Genomic DNA, 27,857 nt, shown 5'->3' on the forward strand with positions numbered 1-27,857 from the left:
CCTAGTACAGCGCTTTATTTACATTGGAGAAAGCCTGCCATTCATTGGATATGAAAGCCTATTTATGGCTGAGACTAACATCTGCAGCTGTAGATAGAACAGGCTTTGAGTAAGTAGGTCAGTTCGTCATAATAAAACGTTATTTCACGTGAACACTATGCTGAGTTCACGGGATTCTCACGTCCACTGACAATACTGTGGAAATGTAGAATGCTGAAAATAATTAATTCCCATCAAACTGTATGTGTTTCTATAAGAGTTAACTATCTAGGTTCTATATTAGGCAACTTCTAGGTGATGAAGCTAAGACTGGCTGTTGTACTGTGTAATAATGCTATTCTTAAAGTGACTACAGCCCGAAATGAAACAGGCCAAAAAGATTTGCCTGCAAAAGAAGCGTGTAAATATTTACTTCTCCTGCTGCCTGCATCACCTGATGCCTCTCTATTGATGAGGAAATTGTCCCCCAAGAAACCGACACTTCCAGGAGTGTCAAACTCCTGTGAATCCTGCTATACTGACTGGCACCTGCTGTCGACCTCCATGTTACTATAAGATAAGGTACACTGTCACAAGTGTCACTTTCCCTGTAGCACTTCATGGGATGATTCCTCATCAATGGAGAGGTGTTTGATGGCACAGACAGCAGGAGTGGAGCAAGGAGCCACACTAGACATGTGCACCAGCAAAAAATTTGTTTAGTTTAGTTTAGTTTTGAAACAAAAAAAAAATGTGTTAAGTTTAGTTTTTCGGGTCCGAAATTAAATTAGTTTCGGACGAAATTCGTTATTGGAAAAAAAAACTTTATTCCTTAACGTGCCCTGGATTAGAACCTGCGACCTTATCAATGGCAGTCCTGTCCTCTAACCACTACACTATTACCTCTGTACTTTTAACCATAGCAGCATTTGATATATATGATATACAGCTGAGAATGTCAAATGGGTGGAGCGAGCCGTGACGTCATCTATTGACATTCCCACTGAATGTCATTTTTTGCAACTAGTTTTCGTCGGGTTCGGGTGGTCGTCTGCGGTGGGACTTTTTAGACAGGGGGGACCCCACGTTTTCCCCCCCATTTTTTGGGGCTGGGGTTCCCCTTTAAAATTCCTACCAGACCTTAAGGGTCTGGTAGGATTTTTGGGAGAACCCCACGCACTTTTTTGTGTTATAAGAGGGGGGGGTCCCTCCTAACATTCCTACTAGACCTAAAGGGTCTGGTATGAATTGGGGGGAAACCTCATGCTTTTTTTTTTTCATTTTCTGCAGACTGTAAAAAAAATGCCATTTTGCCGCAACGGAATTCGTCCAATAACGAATTTCGTTGCAGCAAAATTACATTAGGAAAAAAAAAAATGACATTTGTCTGCAGAAGATGAAAAAAAAAGACCCTTTAGGTCTGGTAGGAATGTTAGGAGAATACCAATTTAAAAGCAAAGAAAAAAAAGTCTTTATCCTTTACTCTCCCCTGCCCTAGAACCTGTGACCTTGACAACGGCAAACCTGTCCTCTAACCACTACACTATTACCTCTGTAATTTAATCATAGAAATGTTGTAGAGGGAAAATGTTGTCATTTTTTTTTTCCTCATGTCGTTTTGCTGCAACGAAATTCGTCCAATAACGAATTTCGGGAAATCGGGAATTTCGGATTCGTTTGCATTCGTCTTAGCTTTAATACGGAATTCGGATGCCTCCGAATCTCCGAAAATTCGTCCAAAACGAATTTCGGAACGAACCGAATCGCACATGTCTAAGCCACACTGCTGGAAAGAAACTAAGTAAGCAGCTGTAGAGGAGGCAGGAGAGTTTAGTTCAGTGCAACTTAGAAAGGTTGGAAGGATGAATTTCGGTTGTTGCGGCCCTGCCAAGGTTGGAGTGCCACTCGTCTAAATTTAGTGGACAGCTGGGCCGTAAGCCAGCATAAGCTCTGATTGTTATTGTTTTCTGTGTTCCTTGGGCTTTCCCTAAGTTTAGAACGTGGTTTGATTCTGCTTATCGTTGGGGAGTGTTCTACGGGAGAGCAAGAAGATACAATGTTATGAATATTTATTTTTCCCTAGTCAGTCACTAAGTGGTTTATTACCTGTGATGTAGGCTAGGAAAGGAGATAAATACTCAAGAAGCCCTTCTAGGAGGGTCATTGCCTTTCAGACTTTGTCTGTAGAGGATGTGCTCGTGAGGGATCCAGCCACTGCCTCCCAGGACTGCTGCCTGGGGAAGGTGAACAGAGGTCGTTTGCTTCCCAGGCCTGCTGCGTGGGGGAGGTTACAGTTCCAGAGCCAAGGCCCAAGGATTGGAGATTAGCCTATGCCAGGGCCGGGGGAACACAGTAAGGTGGCTAATAAGAGATTGCAACTTTGTAACAGCTGATCCCGGCTTAAAGGCACACAATAAAAGATTGTTGGTCTTGACCCAAAGGCCCACTACCAACCTGTTAGAGGGGCTGAAGATATTTCCAAGCTGTGGGAATTTGTTACTGCTACAATTTGGGTATCCTGTAACTCCTAATCCTGTTTCCCCATGACTCTGAGCCAATACATTCTTCAAGCATAAATTGACAGAGTGGATGTCGGTCATTCAGAGTTGGGGCAGCAGCAGAAAGCCAGTGCACCAGTGGGAAAGCTAGGAAGGACCTTTAAACTCAGTGGCTCCCTAGGGGGTCATCGCTACAAGGTAAAATAAGTTAAAGATGCAAGTGTCCTTTAAAAAATAATGTCATCTGCTAATGCAAACTTGTGCCAAGTTGAATCACATCAAGTGTCAATTTTTTGGATCCATCCACTTCCTCTGAAGCTGGCCACACATGCTACAATCCAACTTTAGAACCCTGACAGAATCAGGTATATCTAAAGTAGTTACTTTCATGTACTTAACAATAAGACAAATTATTGAAAAAAATGTAGGACTTCTGTGTGGCCATTACCCCTCTAAACAGGGCTACAGAAGGAAAAAACTGCCTCCATATCCACCAGCATGATGAGGTTTAGGTGGTGGGCACAGACATAGAAACTTTACATGGTGTCATGTTCTGGCCTATTCATTGCAAACGTAGAAATGTTAACTGGCCACATTTAAAGATTTTAACAGAAGCTCATTTTAAAACAATAACCTGTGTTTCAATTAGATCATCTTATTTTAATGACCTCTGCAAGCACCCTAAGCATACCCAGTGCTCTCCTGCACACACAGCTGCTTCTCCTTTACATATGAATCAGATGTTGGCTTCTTGCCATAAAATATAAATTGGCTCAATGTTTAAAAAAATAAGCAGAGAGAGTCACTAAATTAAATAAAATTAAACATGCATATGCAATAAAGTCAGGGATTATTACTCAGCTATAATCTCAGAACTGGGTAGTCAAAGAAGGCAACGAACACCAGCTCTGTGTGACGGCCATATTAGTCAGTTTAGGAAAACAGCTAAAGACTAATTGCGAACTGTCTCATGGAAAGTGGTAGCCAAGAATGATTTTGGCTATTTGTTGTGACAGGCCGACGGTAAGTAGATGCCGATTTATCGCTGAATGATAACGAGATGCTACAGGCCTCGATGTTTATTTAAATAATTTACCATATTTTTCACTTTCCCTGTTGAAAATTTAAAAAAAAGGCATTGAGAATCGCACTGTACCATACGATAAATTATGCTGCATTACATTTTAAAAATTCAATCGTGCTTTGTTTTGTATCTAAAAAGGGCACATAAAATACCCCATTATAACTTTGGAAAACATGGCAGCTCTTTCAGTGGAAAAACTTTTTAGGATGCATTTTTGCCTCTAACTATATTCATAAGCAGATTTTTTACTTTTAGGGTTTGTGTGTGTGTGTGTAAGTGAGACCTATAAGCCCTCATTCACACCTATTATTTAGGTGCAATTAGATATTCATGTGTAAGGAACTTGCGATTTCCTGCAGCAGGAATCCCTAACTTGAACGGGTGACAGCTGCCTCTTGTAAACTGTTTTTTAATGCTCATGCACTGCATGTGTTGGAGAAAAAATGCATTGAGGATGCATAGGCAATTAATATAACAGTACTACCATAATGCGCCTTAGCAACATGCCTAATAACGGGCTCACATAGGTGTCAATGGGCCCTCAACCTATTTTTCAAGAACACACTTTATGGTACATGAGAGGTTAACACTTACATCAGAAATGTAACTAGCCCAGCATACAATGTCTGGCATACAGGAATGTAAAGGAAATAAAAAACACATCTTTTAAAACAATCTCAATGCAAAAAAAGAAGTCACCACAGGAAATGTAAACGCTTTTGTATGAGGATTCTGTCATATGGAGCTCAAAGTCTCCATGGTTTCAGTGCTCTACATCAAGACATTTCTCTACAAAGTTTAAAGGGAAAGTTTCCCCCATGTTAATTTTTAGCGCACTGAGGAGCAGTGAGCACAGAAGATATGTGGACTTCCTTTCTGCAGCTCGTGTCCACCTTGAGTCTTTTGTATTCTAGACAGTAGAACCCTGGAGCTAAATGTATGCTGTTACCCACAGTGTTCAATCAGGTTTAATCTTTCATTACCTGGGAAAGTAAACAAAACAATCTAATTGGTTGGCACCAATCCTACTTTTGTGTTAATTGTCATGGATTAACCTGTGCGTTTAGCTTTAGCTGTAATGGCTGTGCTCAGTGTCACACCCACTTCTAATTGAACCCTATTGACAAGACTATCCATAGACTTGCACTAAGGCAGAAGGAGTAAAGTTAGCCATGGACATGTAAGGAAAGCCTTTGGCTTAAGTGGGTAAAGATGTCATATCTACTGTATGGGTATAGGCTCCCACCTAATGCTCTGTGGGGAAAACTTTGGCGCCAGTAGACGTCTACCTGCCACCCACCCCCTGGTGAATACATCAACATGCACACACAGGCTCGTATAGCCCTGGCCATACTCCAGCATGTCCAACTGCAAGCTGAAGACTATGGCCATCCTGGTGTACAACAATTTTACAGTAATACTAAACAACAATTACAGCATGCAAATGGCTAGCCCATGTCTGTCACCTGGGGGCAAAGAAGGGACCTTAGCGTTGTGTAAGCTAACCAGACTAGATTGAGGCAGCAATATGTATTTGTTACATATGTATGCTTCGCTTCTTAATTGTGTTTTATTACTTCTCTTATCTTAATGCAAGTCTAGGGATCAGTTCAGACCTACAATGGTTACTGAACACAATACAGCATTTTATCTTATCCTGTAATTCTGGTATTCTCTCAGCAGTTGTTCTGTAATGGTGCTAACTGCACTTTCTGACATACATACACTAGAGAGCACCTTCAAACCGCTACAAGAAACACCATCATGAGTTTATGACATAGCAAGCAAGTCAATATATATAGGACACAAACAGTGATTTTCAGGAATCTTTGCAATAATAGCACAAATTTGGTATTTGCTGCAAATTCTCCATAGTTGAAGAAAACTTACCAGGCAGACCGAGTGCTGCAAAGTTAATCAGCTTTAAAGGAAACCCACGCTATGTCAAATGTGGAGTCTGCCCTTGTGTACCCTTTTTTGAAAATGCGAGCTCTCTCAGCGTTACAAGCTGTAACCTTGACCTCTGTCAGGTAAGCAGCCAGTGGAGTCAGATCTCCTGATCAGCATACTTGTCTCCAGAAGCTATTGGATCAGCATGTAAGCCTGCTTATTTTTATCAGTACGAGTTTCTTTCATTATCAGTAGAACAATAAACCAGGTGGCAACCTTTATATGTAAACCTGTCCAATTCGGATCAATGATAAAACCTAAAAGAGTCAGTGATAATAAGGAATGACACTGCTGCGATACTTACATATGCTTTGTAATCACATGCTTGGAAGATGAGTTTTTCGGGGTGATGCTGCCAATACTGGAAGGGTATGGAGCCCGTGGTTTCGTTGGGGGCTCGCAGACTGATGGAAGGTTCTCCCCAATCTCCTGTCTGAAAATCATATTTACTCTAAAAGTAACAAGTGTCAGTTTAGTACATTGTACAAGAGATACTCAGTGCACACGGAACACCATGGACGCTACTGTACATACTCCGAAACGGAACAGGGACAACCGTCGAACAACATGAAGACACGTATCAAAACTAAAGGAAGGTGTTAGTTATTCATACTGTAGAAACCAATTGGGTGATGGATATGTTTTCCTAATCTGACTGTAGGAAGTCAGTAAAAGCTTATGGACTCAACACTTAGATTTGTCAGTAGCATGATTCAATAAGGACTTTGCAAGCCAATAATTAATACCAAACTAATTTAATCAGTATTTTTCAAGTGTTCAACAGAGTCTTATACTGCTACTCCAATGTGTCACTAGTTTAAACTTATAAAACTGACCCTAGTGCAACTCAAGAGCTTGGTTTGCAAACTTTGTATTTTCATAAGCTGGCAGTGGCATCCCCACATTGTATCCCACATTAGAATGTGCTACCTCTTGAAAAGTCACCAGTATTGCATTGCGGGATGCAGTGCAGCTGTACCAGTACGCAAATTTACTAAAAACCTAGCAGTTATATTCCAAGTTTGGAATATTTTTGGGTCTCAATCCAAAGTTCTTCACTAACAATGCCTTCGGCAACAAGTGGTCATGGCTACCAACCCCGTAGGTTTATAAGTCTAAAGGTTTGTTTTAATTCATGCAGGGCAAAGTGAGACAGTTTTTCTTAAAGTCCAATCTGACCCAGTCCACAGTCCTAACTCTGGGTAAGATCCAGTGTCAGAGCTGACATAGTAGATGAGGTCACAGCTTCCCTCTTGTGACAGTATTTGGTTTTGGCGATGGGCAGTGAAGTGCAACAAAGATAAGTGGGTTGGAGGGTGGACTGTAAAGAAAATATGTCAGTTTGTCCATTTAGATGGTCTCATTAAAGAAGAACTCCAGGTTGTAGAAAAGTAAACCCTTGCAGTGGGGCTTTAACACCCCCGCTTCCACCCCCTCCCCCATCCCCGCCGGCACTGCAAGGGTTAATGCTTGTTTTTCTCTAGGGGCTCAAATAAAGAAGAAATACTTACCTAATCCTCAGCCCTACAGCAGTGACTGCTCACCTCTCTTCCCCCTCCACTCTGGCTCTGATATGTCCCTTGGTGTCTTCAAGTCCAGTACACTGTATTAGACGTGATGACGTCACGTATCCTTAAGCCACTGGAGTCGGGGGGGAGAAGAGGCTGCGGGAACCAGTATAGCAGCCAGGCAGGACCCAGGATCGGGTGAGTACATCTTCTTTATTTTCATCCCTAGACCAAAATGAGCAGTTAACCCTTACAGTATGGGGTAGCCACACTGCAAGGGTTAATTTTTCTACAACCTGGGCTTCTTCTTTTAAGTTAGCTAATGTTTGTGTTTGATTGTAACATTTCCTAACCTCCCCTAATAAATTGTTGGACATCTTTTAAGATCATTGTAACATTGGATGTACATTTACTAGCACTATCTGGAGATAGTTCATTAACGCTGGAGAGTGGAAAGTGAACACATAATTCTGCTGCCAAAAGTAACCACTAAAGCTTTTATTTTGTGCAAAAGAAAAAAAAAGTAAAAGAATGTTGAATGGTCCCTATTGGCAAAAACTCCAATTTTGTGATTATTCTATATTCTCCTTTCTCCAATTTTCACTTATCAGCCCTCTGTACTGTTGTACACTACTTGTTGGGTTAAGGTAAATGGTATTCATATAAGAGCTTTGCTTGCTATGTGTATAGGTTGAGCCTTGAATTGGGGTTCCAATACCTATTACTGGGGTGCATAGGCACCAAGATTTGCAAAACATTGTATCATGTGCTATATTTTTAATAGATCTAACATTTTATAATTGATTCGATATATGAACCGGGAGGATATTCAGCATCCTGTGATGCAGGGGGAGCTTTGGCCATTCTGTTCCTTCATGGGCTGAGCTGTCTGTAACATGATGCAGTGAAAAAAGTAGACCAAAGAACACAGGATTAGATACTGGAATTTTTATAGTAGCTGCTCTCTCAGCAGGTAAATATTATACTGTCACATTATACAGTTCACCTTTTGCCTAAACTTGTTGGGTGGCTGTCATACTGAGGTGAGCAGTTTTGATAAACTGAAACAAGATGGCTTAGTTAGAGTGACCCTGTCATAAGAGACATATGGGAGCTACCATTGCTGGTCTTTTAAAAAAATGCTTGTTGACTGTCTAGGGTTAATATTTTTGGAGTCACACATCCAGAACCAGCATACTGAAAATAAGCATTGGAAAAGTGTCATCAATGCCTATCACTATAATTGTTCCAGGTCAGTGACTCTGAAAGCATTAGCGCTATAGCACCACCATGCCAACCAGGTAGCTAGCATTTTAAAAATAAATCATTAGCAATTGCAGCCTACATGATTTTCTCATAACAGAGGCTGCCACTGCTACGTGATCACGCAGAGCAATTGTGATATGATACCACAGTTGGTATGCGCAGCAACATGACTTTGTGCCATACATTGTGGTGCCAGTCATTTAGGACTACAGTGAATGTCAAATCACCCGCTGTATAGATCCTGTTTTTTCATCTGCTGACATACATTGGCAGTCCTTTTAAAGTTTATGAGCTGCTTTACTGCAGTGGATCACTAGTGCATGGTAGTCAACCCTGGAGAGGTCAAGATCTACCCAAACAACATGGAAGAGATCCAAGATCACCAGAGTGATGCCAAGCAAGGCCACCAGATCGACGATGCAGTGGCTCCCAGCAGAGTGTGTAAAGTCCTCCCTGGTCTTCCCTTGGCTATGTCATGTGACACATTAGAGCCAAGGCGAAGCCTAGGACTTCCTCAGCTCTCCAGTGCCTATTTCTGCTCTGATCTGAGGTCAGAGAGGAGGTTGCTACTTCTGATAAAGGGGTGGCATGGCTAGGTTGCAATCTACCTGTTACATGTCCGTGATTGACAGGTAGCTTGTGATCGACCTGTTGCTGACCCTCGCTTTAGTGTACGGGGGCTCTTAAAGGTGAGCTCCAGGCAACTGCTAAATACACAGATGAACTAGATATATGTGAACTGTTTGGCCAAGAATATCTAATTCTGTTCAGCCAGTCCTGCCATATGCCACACTACCCAGCAAGAAAGACCACCTTTCTACTTACTTATTCAACTTTACTGCTCCCACCTGGCTGCTAATTGGACAGAGATGATGATGCTGATTCATTGTCCAGTTTCATTATCCAATTTCCAAATCTGGGAGAAGCGCATTAGCGAGGGTGGAGTTGTGCTTTAACTCACCTGGCCATTTGACTGAATCCATAGCGAACTGTGTACTAGCTTGTGTAGCGCCCTCTTAAATTGTCACTACTAAATCTAGTGAATATCTGGATTGTAACCAGTCTAGATACTGATTATTCAGAACTCTGTATTCTATAGGAGTCCCTGAGTCTGCTGGCTTGATTGCTCCTCCTGTTGCTGAGGAAAAGGGAGCCTTGGCATGCAGTGAGGGAGGATGCATCCTCAGAATATGACTATGCACCTGACCCTGACCAATCCCTGAGTAGCACGACTCAAGGGCAGGTAATAAAAGGTCTAGGGACACTGTGCAGAGCTCTCTTCCCTCTGGGGGCCTCTCCCTAGGAGGTCTCTGTGATGCAGATGAAAAACAGGCCTGGGCCTCAGCACATGGCAGGTGCTGGAAGCCTAGGACACCATAGGAACTTTGCTTGGGCCCCATACACGTGGCAGGTGTAGGGTGCCTTGTTCTAAGAGGATACTTCTACTAATCTGGAGTGCTCCTCGGCAGTTGCAGATGCTGAGGGCACAGAGATTCCAGATACTGAAGAGGAAAAGACCTGATGGAAGCTGGGCCAGAGGTGGAGTCTTCTTGTTCAGGGGTACCGCAGAGGAGCTGGTGAGAGCGTCCGTCTGGGACCCACCAGAGAGATCCCTCACCCTATTCCAGGTATCTGTTCTAGAAGAAGCCAGCGGTTCTTACCTGAGTCCAGAGATAGCTACCTTTCTCCTATAAGTTACTGGACCATCCTGGCTGTTCGCAGTATTGTAGAAGAAACCATTGGTTACTCTGACCGGATCCCGTTGCTATGGGCCTTAGCGGTTGCTAGAGGAGGAAGCAGTCCTTTGAAGAATCCACCAGGGCATCCTACAGATCCTAAAACCTCTCTCCTGTTAATCTTTGCAAATCTACAAAAAGACCATAAGACTGGAGTCCATTCTGTCCGTGAGTGTCGGTGTGCTGTTGCTAACCAAAGAGGGCTGGTGGCTGGAGCAAACAGGTAGGAGAACCTCAATTCATATCCAGCAGCTCCTTCGGGGGTGAGCGCTACACTTGCTTTCAGAAAATCAGCATTTAACACACTTTAACACATGTCTGCATAAAATCTTTACTGTGGGACTTCAATAAACCTCTCTAATGAAGCTGATAATGGGGGTTTCCCTGCATTGAAATCTCAAAGGGCGCACTTCGTCTCCCTCATCATTAGCGATGAGCGGGAAATGATCAGGCACCCAGAAGTAAGGCGCATTTTACTGTGTGGGAAATAATTACACGGTACTGCGATCAGGGCAGGAGAAGTTTATCTCATTTACACATAAATGCAAACAAAATGACAATGGAAGCCATTAATTATACATCTGCAGTCTTCTGAACACAGGAGACAAAAATATTTAACTGCACAAAATATTTATAAAAGGGACACCCAAGGAAGCGAAGCAAATATTGTGGCAAAAGGGTGGTTTATATTGGGGTGACCGAAGAAAATCAAAAATCACTTCTACGGTGAAGTCCTTACCAATACTCCCTATTTAGCTTTTGGGAGTGAGGAAAGAAGAAGTGCAGGTATGTTGCCCTAATTGGAGCAACCATTAGATGAAAGGCAGGGTAGTGAACCACATGCTCCTCCATACCCAGAAGTATTGAGTTTTTCTCTTTGCCCCTGGTGGCTGAAGAGAGCATAGGAGAGCAAACTGAAGGTTAGTATGTGGTGCTGGGAAGGTGAGCATTAAAGAAAATCTGTTGCTTTGATTTGTATGAGCACATCACAGGTTTGCTTTAAGATGAGTGTTTCTGAACCGGAAAAGCCAAGTCAACAACATTTTACCATCATATTTAAAAATTCCAGACCCTTAAAGTGTAAGTAAACCCTAGCAATGAACTTGACACAAAGAGGCTGATTTGTGAATCTTCTCACCAGCGTATTGCTTGGCAGATGCCGTTCGCACAGCACTATGGCCACTGGATGGAGATGAGGAGGATAGGAATGTTTAAGCTCCTCGACTTCATTTAGTGGTGGTGGGTGAAGGTTTATAAATTAGCCCCAAAGAGTAGTGAAGCCATGGGATCAGCCAGGTAACTAGAATTGTTTAGATCTCAGTTAACAGTGGCAGCCTCTGCATTGCATTCATGACAGGTTGGCTTTAATGGAAGCCTCATCTTTTGAAATTTAATAACCGCAGTTTATTGACCTGCAATAATATTTAAGGCAGCAAAGTATGTGTAAAACCTAACAATAAACTTCTCTGATTTCTCCCTTTTGGTCTGTTAAATATACCATTGAAAGCGCTTTGTTATATTTGTAAGTAAAAAAAAAAAAAATATGTTGATTCTGTAAGACATCCAGTGCTGTCCTGTGCACTCTGCAATGTTATTTCAAGCAGTGTTATCAGACCTGCCCAGTTTACTTCTGTGGGCTACAGAACACCTCCTCATGGAGAAGAGGAGAGGGAGAGATATTCTGTAGTCCTGTCCTAGGCTGACAAACTTGCTCCTGCATAGAAAAAGTACAGTGAGTCAGTATTGCCACCCTAGGACAGGATCACTAGTTAAATATAAAGGAAAAAGGCATGAAAAAATGAATGCAGCTACCACAGTAAGCTGCATTATATTACCCAAGAACCTGAAAGACGTTCTAATCCTTCCCCACTCTTTCCAACGCTCGAACAAAAAGCTAGATTTACTAAAAATTAAGAATTTGTTGTTACCTTGATGTGTAGCAAATGTTTGGGTATATTGTCAAAGAAGGTTTCTCATACTATCTTTGGCCCCTTTTAGTCCTCTGAAGCGTGCTGTGATTACCCGCTGTTCTCATATTTCTTTCAGGGACCCAGCTGCCAACTTAGAATGGCCATGAAGAAAAACAACATCAAAGCAGGGCCAAACTAACGCACAGGCATCTCTGGCACTGCAGTGCGGGTGGTGAGTGGGATCCACTACTACTGCAGATTATTCAGTTTGACAACCAGCTCTGTTTATCAGGTGCATTGTCAGCCCCTTTGTATGACTGAAGCCTGAATATGTAATTTGCAGAATTCATTCATGAATGCAGTGTAATAAAATTGTTATAATAAATTTTTGTTAATGTTTATGTACAAAGAAATTAAAAAGATGTCATTTAAATCAGCCGTCGCCAACTTTTTGGACCTCATGGACCACTAAATTCATAATTGTAAATTCCGCGGACCACTAATATGAATTAAAAAATATATATATATATTTTCATATTTTTTGTTTCCTCGTATATATATATAAATATATTCTCAAATGTGTGTGTGTGTGTGTGTATATCTGCCATTGGCCCTGCCGGCGGCGCCCGGGGCACATGCCCCCCCTAGCTTCAGCACTGCCCCCAACCCCCCTCGTGCCTCCGCTTCCCCCACACTGAGCCACTATTACCTGGCTTCGCCCCACTTTTCTATGTCCCGCAGCCTGTTCAGTCTGGATACTGATGAGATGCCCCACCTCCTGCAGAGCCCGCACTGTACTCTGCAGGAGAGCCGCGCATTCCTTGTGACAGCCGCTACTTGAGTCAGTGAGAGGTAGCCCCGGAGCCAACGTGCCGCTTCAATGACGGCCTAGCCTGCACGGCATCAGAGGGGCCGGTAGACCACCAGTTGGCAACCTCCTGCTTTAAACTGCAAATAATGTCATTTCCAGCAAACCCGCAATTGTTAAAAAATATATTTTTAGAAATAAAATTGTTCCTGGTCACTTTCAGTTAACCCTGTCTAGTCATTGTTCACCTTTAACCTGACTGGGTGAAGGAAGTTTCATGGGACCAGCATAAAAAAGTTATTGCATATTGCATCATAACTATTTAAAACTGCCCCTAAGAGATAGAACATGACTAACAGTCTGCTGATTCTCTACTTTATATATGACTTTGTCTTAACTATTTTTTACAGGAGCTAGAGGCTGAACATTCTAGTGTTATATAGTGCTGTGCATTAACTTCCTATTTAATTATCATTAACTGGAGGCCGCTGAAAAATATCCTCAGGAAAGTAATGTTAGCCTGTCGAGGTGAGACTGTTAGTAAGATCTAATCAGCTCTGTAATGGACATTGCCGCATATAATATGATATTTCCTTAGTCCATTACTAAATGACACTTAGGATACATTTTAGCGTTATCATAAAATCAGCTTTTAATAATATGAACTCGCCAAGTTTTATTTATATTGCTTGACTTTTTATATTGAGACTTCTTCTAGACACTTTTAATAACCTACTTTACGGTCTACATAAAGTTGAATTCAGTGGGGAAGGCTAAATAAGAGCTTGTATAGTAAGTAGTAGATCATTATTTTAAAAGGTATTTAGCATGTAAGATAATAAAGGCGTAGCTTGAGTCTGGATGATTTTGGGTGGAACTGACCTTCAAATCAAGCCCTTGCTAATTGAGGGAGAATTATTGGAAGTAAATTGTATTTTTCTCAATAGTTTGAGCCGACCTGTGACACTACAGCTGTCACACACTGGCTCTATAGCTTGCAAACTGAGCGATCACAAACCGCTCATCGCTCAGCTCACGGCCTTTTCACTGCAGAGAGTGGTGATTGTCAGCCAACACTTCCTGCAGAGATTACGCCCCAGCAGTAGCCCGCTATATGCTGATTTTGGGTCACAGGAGTGCATTAGTAAATTTACTTCTGTGACCCAAAAGAGAAACACATCAAAAAAAAAAAAAAGGTTCTCTTTCAAAAGCATATCTAAACCCAAGAACAAAAATGTAATAAATGGTAGATACCAGTCCTTAGATAAGATGGCTGTATGGTTTTGTTTTGGATTATTTTAATCACACTCTTTTTCCATTATTTTTACATGGCAATGTGACAGCATTACTCTGCACGGTATATAAAGAAGCAGAGTTGTCACCATAGCACAGGAGGACATAACATAGGAGGAGGTGTTCTGTAGACCATAAACAATGTAACTGATTAGTACAGCGGAAGCGGAGAGCACAGACAGTCATACACTCTGTATAAAAAAATGCTTTCAATCAGATATTTAACAAACCAAAAGGGACAAAATAAGAGAAGCTTGTGGTAAGAGTTTTGATACCCTTTAATAATTTTTTTTTGTTCAGAGAAAGATAGGAGTGTTAAATCAGTTTCCAATTCTCTTAACAATAAAATCGCACACAGATTAAAGTGTTGTCTTTACTTCAACCCCAGATCAATGTGCTCAGGTACTATAGTTCGACTATATGGTACTAGATAATAACAATAATTTGCAAATCTTGTCTACTTCATTTTGAAGGATATCTAGCAAATATTTTCTTATAAATCTTAGAAGTTATGTTTATTTCTCAAGAATTCCCCAGAACTCAATGTACTTTGAAAGACAGTGAGAAAGTGTAGAACCAAACCTCATTGTTTATGTGTTTAAAATATTATATCCCATTAAAAGCAATCTAACATTGTTTAGCACACAAGGTTAATCTGTCATCATACCTCCCAAGAATTGCAGGTTTCACTGGACTGTCCCACCTTTTAGGAGAAAGGTTTGTCAAATGTGGGTATGGAGAAGGAGCTTGGGGTAGTGGCTCTCTGGGTGGGAAATATATAAATATGGCAAGAGGAGATCTTTGATCATGTTGGTTTGAAATATGTAAATGTGTCAAAGGGGAGGAAGAGTTTGGCCAAGTGGCTGAAATATATATAAATATGGAAAGAGGAGAAAAGAAGCTTGGGCAAATAGACCTAGAATATGTAAATTGTTTTAAAGGATAGGAAGAGTTTCAGCAAGTGGCTATGTGGGTGTGGAGAAGGGGAGAAGGGAGAAGAGGTTTGGGCAATTGGGCTTGATATATGTAAATATGTCAAAGGGTAGAAGAACTTTGGGCAATTGGACTCGGAATATGTCAATATGTCAAAGGGAAGGAGAAGATTGGACAACTGGACTTGAAATATGACAATATGTCAAAGGGGCAGGAGCAGTTTGGGCAATGGGACTTGAAATGTGTAAATACATCAAAGGAGAGGAGTCATTTGGGCAAGTGGTTGTGTGGGTGTAAAATACCTAGATATGGTGAGAGGGAAGGAGGTGCTGGGGCAAGTACAATAGACATGGAATATGTAAATGTATCAACGGATCGGACGAATTTCAGTAATTGGCTATGTAGGTGTGAAATATCTAATGCTGCATTCACATCTGGGATTGTTGGTTGTTTCCGAATGTAATGTCAGAAACTCCAACCTCAAAGCATTCACAACCACAAGTGATAAGAGCCTATCACAGTGCTTTATGGAGAATGGAAAAGGAACTTTCTTTAAAATACACAATACTGATGATTCAGAGTGCAATTGTCTGAGCTGTAGTAACCACTTGTGGGGCAGTAAGACAAGAGGAGTTTGAACAAATGGGGGTGACATATCTATACTAGGTTTAGAGGGGTGGAGGAGTTTGGGTAAATAGGTATAAATATACAGTATCCGAATTGGGTCAGTGTAATAGTAAGTGGGGAGGAGGAGTTTGAACACATGGATGTAAAATATATTAATATAGTCAGGGGAAAGGAGGATATTGGCCAGGACAGTCCTACCTGTCCTACTTGGCAGGTAAAGTCTAGACACTTGACCATTGCCTGATCACTTACATGCACGATTAGCCAAAGAATACCTAAGATTTACTTCTTCAACTACAGTTACATTCTACCATCTAGAATCGAATATGTTAGCATGGCATATGCTTATACCATTTTACAAGTGTTTTACCTGAGCCATTTGTCTTTCAAGCTTTGATCTTGGTATATCATCATAATAATTATCATTTCTTCTCCTCCGTCCATCCCCTTGCATCATAATGTGGGAAAAATCGAGCGATCCACCAGTCGGATACAGCTTTGCGGATTTTGTGACTGAAAAGGAAAATAAATATATATTAGTAACATTACGTTTGAGTAGATGGCTGAAATATTTGTATAGCCCATTACACACATGTCGTCACTGTGTATAGGGAACCACAAGGGACTTGGGGCACATGAAGGAAGCAGAAAATCGATGTAGGTCAAGCCACCACTGGCTTTGCCTGGAAACAGGAGTAGGGTTTGTACAATGCACTAAACAATTAAAAGCTAAATTACAGTATAAAGGTTCTGGATGCATTTTTTAAAATTATTTTATAAGTTTTAAACTGTTTTATATTTGATTTTTTACTATCTACATACAATCTTTGTTTTACAATAAAAAATTGAATACGTGGTAAAGGATTTCCAATTCAGAATGGGTATGTTCTTTGTAGGCTACATAATAGTAATATGCAATATTTGTTATTTACATTGATAATTAAACAGATTTTTTTTTAATGTTATAGTCTTATCCAGCATTTCTTAACCTTTTTTTCAGTCATTGCACCTGTCACAATGACGTGGAATCCATGCATGATTTTCCTCTTGGTCCCAGGTGTTTGGCTGTCAGCCTATGGTGTTTCACTGGGCTGCAGCCTGCACTTTCTCTCCTATTTAGGATTTCCTCACTTGTTGCTCTGGATTCGAGCAAGTCTGTTCCCTTGCGCCGGACCCTTCGTGATTCCCTGTGTTCTCGTGCGTCCCTGGATTCTTGTGCTTCTGGCTTGCCCGTGTGTTCACTGTGATCTCCCAGTTGGCTTATTCTCTCTCTGCTGTTACTTGTGTCACTCAGTGACAACTAGGAATATGCTGTTATTCCTAGTTGTCACTGAGAGTACTATTGGTTTCCCTTCCTTGCTTGTATATCTCGCACCTCTTTCCCTGTGTTCCGTTCCTGTTTCCTTGTGTAGTTGTGCAGCGCACATTTCCCTGTGCATTGCTGGTGCTCATCCCCCAGTATATCCGTAGCCCCTGTGCTACGAAGGTCTCCCTGTGTATATCTTCGAATGCAGCACATATTCCCCTGTGCATTCCTTGCGCACGTCTTCCAGTGCGTCCGTAGCCCCATGTACTATGCACATTCCCCAGTGTGATCTCCACGTGTATCTGTAGCCCCTGTGCAATGCACGTTCCCCAGTGTGATCTCCCAGTGCAACCTTAGCCCCTGTGCTACGCACATCTTCCAGTGCACATCTCCCAGTATATCCTCCTGTGTGTACTTTTTAGTGTTTCGCACATTCCCCTGTGCATATATCCCAGTGTGCCCATAGGTCCTGTGCTACACACGTTCCCCAGTGTGCTCCCCCAGTATCCAGAGGCCCTGTGCAACACACCGTCACTTGTGTGCATCTCCCACTGCAATGCACGATTCCCTGTGTGCATCTTCCAGTATTGTGTTACACTCGTCTCCCTGTGCACATCCCCTGGTATATCCTGCACCTCTGTGTTATCAGTCTTATCCAGTCTTCCTACTACTGAGTCCAGTTCTCCAGTGCTGTTTCCAATGTACAGAGACTGCACGGGTATGTCAGAGGGACACAAACCTGGTTATTGTGCAGTCACCCTGTTCTAGTACCCTTTGTCTGGATTCCCATGTTTTGCACAGTCACCTTAGTCCCTCGGTTCCCTGTGGCCTGCATCTCAGGTATAACTTCAGCTTCCTAGTCCCGTTCCCTGCTTCAGACCGCTCTGCAAAACCCGGAGTCCATGTGTCCCAGTGCCCCAGTCCCCAGAACGTGAGATCACCCTTTAAAAGTATGAAAAATCTTGAGGCATCCCAGTCTAAAATGAAAAAAATAAGGGTTTTAAAGGGTAAACCCACACAAAACCATCAAAGTATTCCCTCTCACCCTAGGGGCTCAACCTTCACATGAGAAGCCCCCCTTCATATTAGAGTCACCCTCTTTCACATCAGTGTCCCCCCTTCACATCAGAAGCCCACCTTCACATCAAGAGCCCTCTTCACAGCAGAAGCCCCCCTTTAACATCAGGATCCCCCTTCGCATGAGCGCCTCCCCTTTTATGTCAGCGTCCTCAGACTGGGAGGAACAGTAGGCCTGGACAGAGGCAAACTTCCGTTCTTTTCTGAGTGGATCCCAACCTTCTGGATTAGTGTAATTTATTTCCATGGTGCTGGCAGCTGGCCTATCTGCATGATGGAATTGCATGGTGCTGTGCAAAAATTTTAAGTCACACCTAAGAAATGCCAGAAGGCTGCCGCAGCACCCTGGTTGAAGAGGGCAGGTCTAGTCCTCACTATAATAAAGAAAAAAAAAATATGCACAAAAAATATAGGCTTCTCCCATATGCTTTTATGAAATGAGTCAGGCTGCATTATGGGGCAATACTTCATGCAATTACAATATATTTTAATGTCACTAACTGATACAGTAATAAGTGATATGGATGGCCGGAAGTCTCACTTTATATTGCACTGGGCCTATATTTGAAGAAATAAACGGTTATAAAAGCAGTAGTTACTGGACAGACATGGCTCCAAATGTTACTCATACATCACAAAGTACTGAGATGACAAGAAAGGACACCTTTAGCACAAAATATGAATATGTAGGACACCCCTGCCATGCACCCAATTACATGGACCAAGAGCATTTATTAATAGAACAATTTCAAAAAAACAAATGCAGTCATTAAGAGGATGGATGAAAGGTTTAGTGTAGTATAACCCTTTTGGTAGTTGTTTAGTATATACATATAAGATTATACATCAGGCCAAAATGACACACAGCTTAGGAAGCAAGAGGAACAGATGGTGCCAAAAGAGGGACAGTCCCTCCAACGAGGGACATTTGGGAGCTATGTGTTACTCCCCAGCAATGTAACACTTCCCACAACCCTATCATTTTCGGGGAAAAGCACTGGCTATTAATGAGATTTGGGCTCCCCCAAAATGCACATTTCATGTCTAGGTTGCAGCTCCAGAGCCTGACATTTTAAGCCAAGAGACAAGTGATCTAAGGGCACGGGAGGGCTGGGCCGGGGGTAAGTGGGGCCTTTTTGCCCCTGGGCTAATACTGATAAGGTATGCTATGCTGGTGTCCCTGAGTGAAGAAATGTCACCATTAAGGCATCAATGAGTGCAGAACCTGCAGTTAGTGTCACATAGTGGACATTATATAGCTACCTGTTCTCCGACCTGCAAACACAGCATCTAGCATAAGAAAGTCTTCCACAACCAATTTCCTTTTGCAGCTCTGAAATTTTATGTGACTGGATGCCACAAAGGAATCTGATATCTGATGCTGAGATATGTGAAAAGGTAAATCATGATAAACCATTTCCTTTAGCAAAAACCACCTTTCACCATACCCACCATCAATATTGCACCATGGCACATTATGCAAGGTACATATTGTTTAGCTTGCTTTAATCTGTCCTTACCATAAAATGGCTAGTTGGTTATGTTTGCCCCTCATGACATAGAATATCCAGTCCTCCTCTGGCTTAGGTGGAGACCAGGAGGTGGGCAACGGTGGTGTTGCACTGGAGGACAATGGGACTCACCACAGATATAATCAGAAATTATTTTTATTTCAAGTACTTTCTTACTTTTCTTGTCTGCTGTCTGAGGCTCTCGTAGCCTTGTAAGGACTGCAAATTGTGAAATGTAAAATTCATGATCACATAATTTATTATTTGCAAAACAACGCTGAATATGCTTCCTCACAATCTCATTGTGGGAGGCACATAATGCAAGCAGCAAACATACGAGTTTAGCCTCAGCTCAGAAAAGAGAAGGAAAACATTCCGGAGCTTTCTCACCAGTTATGAGAGTTTGAAAAACAGCTTTGGATTCCAAATGCACTGATTCTCTAAAACAACAAGCAAATTTACTCAAACTATAGCTAATCTACCTTTTTAAACAATTACATTAAAAATTACCTTTATGTATTCATATTTGCATACAGAAAAGTTATTTCCTGCAAAAAAAACCACCCCAGTGGCAGCAAACAAGTTAAAGGAGTCAGGCCAGAGTAGGGAAGAATTAGACCTCCTATAGGGTTGCTATTTTTACGGGAGAGAAAGTTAGACCTCCTATAGGGTTGCTATTTTTACGGGAGAGAAAGAAAGAGAGAGAGAGAGAGAGAGAGAGAGAGAGAGAGAGAAAGAGCAAGAGAGAGAGAAAGAGAGAGAGATATACCCTCATATTCTGTCCTGCTGACAACAGTTACACCAAACAGGAAATAAGGGAAAATATGCAACAGGTACACAGACAGAAATACAAATCTGCACAAAGAGGAAGACAATTTCAATTTCTGCTTTTTACTGTTTGATAGAACAATGTGTTTTGTTTTGTTTTTTATATGCTGGAAAATACCCAGACTTCTATACAAAAATATATTCATATGAGAGGTAATGAAAAAGCTTAGGGTATAAACCATAAAGCTGGTAATACTAGGATTACAAAAAACAGTTAGTAGATAAATATTTTAGACAAATATGGTAAGCAGTAAATAAAGGAACCACCTCTTTAAGAACATGTAGGATAAATCAATGGGATCAATGGGCCACATTAGAAAGTCCTTAAATTTTAAATTAGTGATCAAAAAGATCACAGCTCAGAGTTCATTATTTTACAGTAAGGACGGTCATAACTATATCATCAAGTTTTTTCAAAGCATAGTCAAAATTTATATCACAAATATATCCACCACCACACACTGTTGGACAAAGTCCAATGAAACACGTCACAAGATGCAGTGATCCTCTTTGGGCCACATTTGCCCTAAGATAATCCTAACATGTTGGTCTATATCCTAAGCTTTTTCTTTAAAAAATATATATATATTTTTATTGATTTGCATATATAAAAATCTAAACTATATAACAACTCATACAACAGTACAAAAGTGCAATAAGAACAAAACAGCACTAAAAACATTGGGAAACCTTTCCTAATGTGGCTCACCCACTGAGACAACCTACATTAAGGTATAAAAAATAAACAAAGAAAGAAGAAAAAGAGAAGATCCAGAAGCAACACACAAATCTTCCTGTCAAAAGAGCAATTATATCATCTAAGGGTAGAGATACTATACATCAAAGAGATGAAAACCTCACAACATTACGATGCAGTGTCTGCCGCAGAATTCGAGTATTCTAGCCAGCTATCCCATATCTTGTGAAATGTATTAGGGCATCCTCTGTGATAGTAAGTGTCCTGCTCAGCTTTTTCTTTACCTTTTCAAGAAATGGTCAAATTTGCTCACACGATAGACTACAATCTCACATTTAGTTTACTAATTTGTACTGAGATTGTAGTCCATCACAGGAGCGAGCTTGGAGCGGTGGCTACTTTACAACACACACAGGGACCATGGGGAGCAAAAGTATCCCCCCTCCAGAAGGAAGGACAGTGTCAGCGCCAATTCAGAGATGATTGGAGGATCTACAGCTGAGTGATAGACAAATAAGATACATTTTTGTTAATCGTTAGGGTACTTGAATGCATTTTTAATATCTAACTCCTGAGTTTACTGTCACTTTAACCTTGCATTAATTATTTCTCCTATCTCTCCAGTCCAGACCCCAATCTTTGTTTTCTCTAGCCCAGCAGAAGGTGGGCCCTTGTAACCCTTGAAATGCATTTTATATTGGTTTATATTGCTGATGATCAATAAAACTTGTTCTGGACTTTTAACAGTGGATTGGCACAGCAATAAAAACTTGTACACTCCACTGCCTCTAACCCGCTCAGTCCATCTCTCCATTGGAGAGATTTCCCAACACTTGAGAAGTCTTCTCAGTAAGAACTTAGACACATATAAAAATCTGACAGGTGTATTAACCCCTTCCCCACTCATAATTAAAAAAAAAAAGCATAAGGTTTTGTCTGGAGTTAGCTTTTTTAAAATGACCTTTGTATAACTGGCTTTAGAGAGAACTAACCAGAAACTGAATGAATTATTTCATTGGAACGCACTCTTTCCTCAATGATTTCTGTATGACATTTAGAATTTTTTTTCTCAGATTGATAAACCATTCCCCATCAGACATGTTACAGTTTTTAGTTCACGATTGTCTCCCGATAATTAAACAAGCATGCAGTAATTATGCAAAGTGTGTAATGCCGAGATCTAATTTAGCCGAGTGTGGATGATCTTGTACCATTCTTATTAGATTTAATGCAACCACTTCATAAATCATGACATTCACCTAGGAGGCAGAGAGTAATAGGACGTCTCTGTACTTTCAGTAGATGAGCCAGACACAAAGGAGAACAACTGAACAATGGCAGAGAAACAGCATCTGGCAACGATCAGGGTCTAAACTGATAATCAGCAAATCACAAATTGATCTTAAATGGTATTATTATAGAAGTGGCCTCTAAAAGGAAATCAGTAGCCTTTTTTTGTGAGGTATAAATGTAAACCCCATAAATGTACTGTATTTTAACATGGACATAGCATCAGATATATTTTTCCATGTTAAGTGCATGCATACTCAGTAATGTGCAATTGTAATACTTCTAAGCATTTACTGTATTACCTCTCACTGAGATCCTGATACTCCCCCTGACAATGCCTTCACTTGCCTTTATCTCGAAAAAGGATGGCACCATTTTGTAGGCATCATCTATAGTAGGGGTAATCAAACTTGGCCTGCAAGCTGTGGTGAAACTACACACAAGGTATTGTAAAGACTCTGGCAGTCTAAGGCATGACTCCCAGAGGCAGAGACATGGTATTTATAGTTTCACCACAGAAAAACAAGGACAAAAGGACAAGCGCACTACCAAGGGATACAAACTAGCTGGAGGAGGTAAATGAACATAGGACACAGTGTGCAAGCTCATTGAAAACCAGGAGGAGGAACCCTGTGGTAACAAAACAGAAACAATGTATATATTGAGAGTGCTACTACTGTAGTAAGCAATTATAAATTGCTCACTGCCCAAGGAACCACTGGAAACCTTTGAAGGGACCCTGGTGTTCCACAGAACCCTGGTTGAGAAAAGCTGTTCTAGAGCCATAAATGTAATTAACAAACCAAACATATGTAACCATTGTATAAATGTGTACAAGTTGAGTGTAGAGAGATACCATCATGACCAGGGTGGTATTTCTGCTGCTAAGCTCTGGATGAATGAGAAAACAACTCAGATTGGTCTGCTTGAGCCACTTACCTGCCCACATGCAGGAAAAATGTAAGGCCTGAATAGGCTCAGTCATAGTGAGTGAGAACATGGAAATATGTTTTCATGCAGGATTCAAATCCTTCATTATTTAAAGATATAGAGGTTCAATAAAACATCGGATCAGTCTATTGGTAAAGAGAACCTGTCTGGGTATTTGCTATCTGTCCCAGCCAAGCTTCCAACACAAGGCTAGTGGTTGCCACTGGCCAACTCCTGGAGGTGGTGCTGGTTTGCTGTAGAAACCTGTCCATCATCACAATTATATGAATGTCTGCCCTTGAAATAGAGGACTGTAGATGCTATCCTTTTTGCCATATCTTTATGGATCACATGGCTGCAATGACAAATGGGGGCACCGTTTATATAAGAACAAGTTTACGCCATTGGTCAAAAATCACCGTTTCCATGTTTCTATGATATGTATGTATGCATCTCACTGTTGATCATTGTGTCTTGTATCCTATATGCCGCTGAAAACTTAATAAAAACTTTGAAACAGAAAAACAGCCACCACAATTGTGAAGTCAGAACAGTGGCATAGTGGTTAGCGCTTCTGCCTTGTACCACTGGGGGTCACCGGTTCAAATCCTGGCCAGGTCATTATCTGCAAGGAGTTTGCATGTTCTCCCTGTGCTTGCATGGGTTTCCCTTGGGTACTCTGGTTTCCTCCCACACTCCAAAGACATGCTGGAAGGTTAATTGGATCCTCTCTAAGTTGGCCCTCTATGTATGTATGTGAGCCAGGGACCTTAGATTGTAAGCTCCTTGAGGGTAGTGACTGATGTGAATGTACATCTGTGTAAATTGTTGGTGCTATTTAAATACTTGAAATAATTATAAGGCTTTTAATATAACGTGTGAACAAAAAAGCTCAGATTTCAGAGCCTCCCAGGACTCCTTTTTAAAGGCACAGCTCTGTACATATTGGTTATGTAAAGTCTGTACAGATTTGCAATTGAGGAGTGCTGGCATTCATTTTTGCCCTGGAGCTACCACATCTTACAAGAATTGAGCAATAGCTACTTCAGAACTATATAGGAGACTTAAAGTGACATCAAAGTCAAAGATATTTTTCCCTCCCCCAATGTTAGTTAAAGCACTTACCTTAAATGATGTTTCTTAATCCGATCTTCCTCTTCTTTCCTGTCCTTTTCATCTGTCCCTCCAGCACTGCTGCAGGTCTCCGATCCAGTGCTGACTCCTCTGTCCTTGCTGGCACTTCCTGTCCCACGGTGTCTGCATGCGGGTGCACGCGTCCATATACTTACCTTGTGTCTCTCCTCGTCTCCCGGCCGAAAATGTGAACTGCGCATGCGCCTGCCCCAAGATGCTTTGCGGCCGCCCGAGAATTTTAACATTTTCGGAACGGGAGCGCGCGGCGAAGACACAGGTAGGTTTAAACCGCTTTAAAAGCGTTTATTTATTTTTACACTTTTTGCATGTATCTACTGCTTGCTAACAGTAGATATATGCAAAAGCACCGGAGGATTTATTAACCCTTTAAGTTGGATAAAAGCCCTCTTGACAGGTTTTGGATGTTCTATAATCATTACACACTGCTAACTTCTAGGGTGGTTAAGAAATAGGACACATTGTATATTATACTTAAACTGTCATCCTCGTCTTTAATATCCAGGAAGCATTGGAAAGTAAGAACCTACTTTACTCCCTGCTAACCTGGTACTAAGCCAGTAAGAATGCTCCTCCCGTTTCTCCATTTCACAAATTACATTGGAAGTAGAGGTGGTGTCCATACTATGTCCCCAGTATGAACCAGAAGAGAATTCAGGATATTAAAAAAAGCTACATTTCATATGAATTTATTTTTCTATCTATGGGCTTAAAATTTCTCTCACTGGGCACTTCGGCGACTAACACCTCACTCCAGAATTCCTGCAATAAATTACATTTTACAGCACACAGGTAACGTGAATATCCCAACAAAATTACTTTGCAGGTATGCTTTACAAAAACAACCCAAATTCAGTGTAAACGGAAAATACATGATAGCGCCCTTGAAATGTCACATTTATGTTGTTTGTAGATCATTTTCTACTTACTACACCTATTGTACCGGTAGGAAGCACAATCAGAAACATAGGTGAATATAATGCGTCACACATAGAGATAGCACAATAAGCTGCAACGCAGACTGTGAAGGTCATTGAAACTCATTATTAGTCATGTGGGAGTATAGTTCCTCCACAGTCATGTATAATGCAGAACTTTCTGCCGTTTCATTGAGAGATTCATTGAAACCTACAAGATACGAATTCTCCATACTTGCAAAACACTCCACATAGCTCCTTATGTAACCATTTATCAACCATGCTTATTTCTTATTAGCGACACGTACAGAGCTAATATAAACAGGAGAACACTATCCAACAGGGGTTAGATATACTGGCAAAGAATGTATTAATAATTCATATTTTAGCCTCAGGCTATTTACAATTTATTGTGTGCACACCATAACTCTTGCTTAAAGATATGCTGAAATTAATTACATAGAAGAGAAAAGTGACCTTCATCTACGTCGGGTTACTTATCTTTTACAAATACCTAGGTCATAACATTTATTCTTTTTTAGGTGGACAACAGCTATCTGGTTCCTTTGCTAACTAGTCAGTTGAATGAGTCCCTTTTTATTGGAAGGCTGAAGTACTTTCTGCCCATTTACCAGGGTTAATGGGTTAAATCACCCACTATGTTTATGTACCTATCTATGTGACCCAATGTTCACATTTTCTTGGAGCAGATGGTATTTTCACCTTATCACACAAGGTGTGACTGCCTCTTAGTTGGACTTTCAGTTGGTAAAACCAATAGGTTTTATGTATTTTGAACACCTAATGGTCAGATTTCCTTGTAGCAGTTGGCATTGTCACCCTCTCCCACAAGGTCATAATGAAGGTGTCACTGCCTTTTAGATTGACTTCAGGTTTCATAAGTCCCATTTGACAGAATCACCCAAAAGATTTTATACAGCTTCAACACCCAACAGTGGGATTTCCTTGCAATTGTTGGCATTGTCACCCACTCTTTCAAGGCCATAATGAAGGGGTCAAAGACTCTTAGCAAGACTTCCAAATGTATTTGAGTTCATTCTACATTATGGTGGAGAATACTCTTGAGGATTGTGACACCATTTGTTTGATACTTTTACATCTATGTTAAGCCAAAACGTTTTTGGAGGGATGAGCAAAATTAAAGTGACACTAAACTCAGGAGTTAAATCTTAAAAATGCATTCAAATATCTTAACTATTAACAATACTGGACCTTATTTGTGTAACACTTGGTTGTAGATCCTGAAATCATCTTTGAAATTGTGCTGCCACTGTCCTTCCTTCTAAAGGGCGGCTTCTTTGGTTCCCCATAGTCCCTGTGTGTGTGTTGTAAAGTAGCCACCGCTCCAAGCTTGCTCCTGTGATGGACTGCTGGATACTAGTTTGCATTACGATTGTAGTCTACCACAGGAGTGAGCTTGGAGAGATGGCTACTCTGCAAAACACACGAGGACCATGGGGAACAAAAGTAGCCATCCTCTGCACCGATACTAGTATCGTACTCGCCCAAATGCTCTGATACTTAGCCCGATGCCGGAACATCCGGTCCGAAGGAGATTTCCCTTAGACAGGCAGTGTCGCGAGGAACCATAGAGCCGGCTTCCCGGCCAATGAGGACTGGCTAGAAAGCCGGCTTCACTTGTTGCTAGGCAGCCTGTCTTCCTGATCAATACGGAAGTTGGGCGGCACATCATGACCCGCCTCCCGGCTTCCTGATCGGCTAGGAAACCGGCTTCTCTTGTTGCTAGGTAGCCTGTCTTCCTGATCAATCAGAAGATGTTGCAGGGGGCATGGCTATCAGCATTGTCATTCCTGATCCACAAGCCCATGACTTGTCAGTCAGAACTGGCCACACCTAGTCCTGCCCATTGCTTTCTGAATTGACAGCACTACCTCTATTGTTGAATTCCACCCACTGTGAGCTGCAGTGTCTGGATGGGGAGCATGTGAGACACAAATGAAGAATGATTCGACTTAGTCATGGAAGGTAAATTAAGATTTCCTTTCATTTATGATGCTTGTGCATCACATAGTGACTGGATATGGAACTTGTTTTGCCTGTCTTAGAGGAAACCTCAATAGTCTATTTCTCTGCATCAGAGCAGCATTCAGCCATGCGAGCAACAGGAGAGGTAAGTATGTACTTACATGATGTACATGATTTAATGCTTTCTAATGTTATTTCTGCCCATGTATTAAACACAAACACAAGATTTAGTAAAAAATGACAAATCATTTCCTACCACAACAGCTGCACACCTACATACAGTATATGTTATAAATAAAACACTTTGTCCCGTGTCTAAAATTCCAACACATAACACTCCTCGTCCAGTTCTCCCTGACGCAACACTGCACCAGTTCATTTTTGGCATGCTGACACTACCCATTTTTATTCTGACATCCAATTTTTGTAAGAGCTTGTTTCCAATGTATGGCACAAGTTAATAGATGGCACGCAAACATATGTGATGTTTGGCCGATATCCCAGGAAGGGTAGGCTGCATCTGTCACTTTATGCAGCAATAAGCAGTGGT

The 27,857-nt window shown here is 41.3% G+C and overlaps 1 protein-coding gene across 6 annotated transcripts in view; it reads right to left on the reverse strand.

Moving 5' to 3' along the window:
* ANKS1B (ankyrin repeat and sterile alpha motif domain containing 1B) overlaps positions 1-21,067 on the reverse strand; it is a 54,117-nt gene extending 33,050 nt beyond the window's left edge. For 3 of the 6 annotated variants that reach the window (XM_018558217.1, XM_018558233.1, XM_018558203.1), the window contains exons 1-4: positions 21,062-21,067; positions 20,767-20,775; positions 15,963-16,105; positions 5,816-5,944 (exon numbers count right to left, since the gene is read on the reverse strand). In XM_018558217.1, the coding sequence (XP_018413719.1) occupies positions 5,816-5,944; positions 15,963-16,049 (216 nt within the window). In that variant the 5' untranslated portion in view covers positions 16,050-16,105; positions 20,767-20,775; positions 21,062-21,067. Of the gene's footprint in view, positions 1-5,815; positions 5,963-15,962; positions 16,106-20,766; positions 20,776-21,061 lie in introns of all 6 variants that reach the window. The other 3 variants (XM_018558210.1, XM_018558225.1, XM_018558196.1) reach the window with 1 other exon arrangement.
* Positions 21,068-27,857: the final 6,790 nt, after the last annotated feature.

The sequence above is a fragment of the Nanorana parkeri genome, unplaced genomic scaffold, assembly GCF_000935625.1.
Source record: "Nanorana parkeri isolate BGI_ZX_2015 unplaced genomic scaffold, ASM93562v1 scaffold14, whole genome shotgun sequence".
Classification (NCBI taxonomy): Eukaryota; Metazoa; Chordata; class Amphibia; order Anura; family Dicroglossidae; genus Nanorana; species Nanorana parkeri.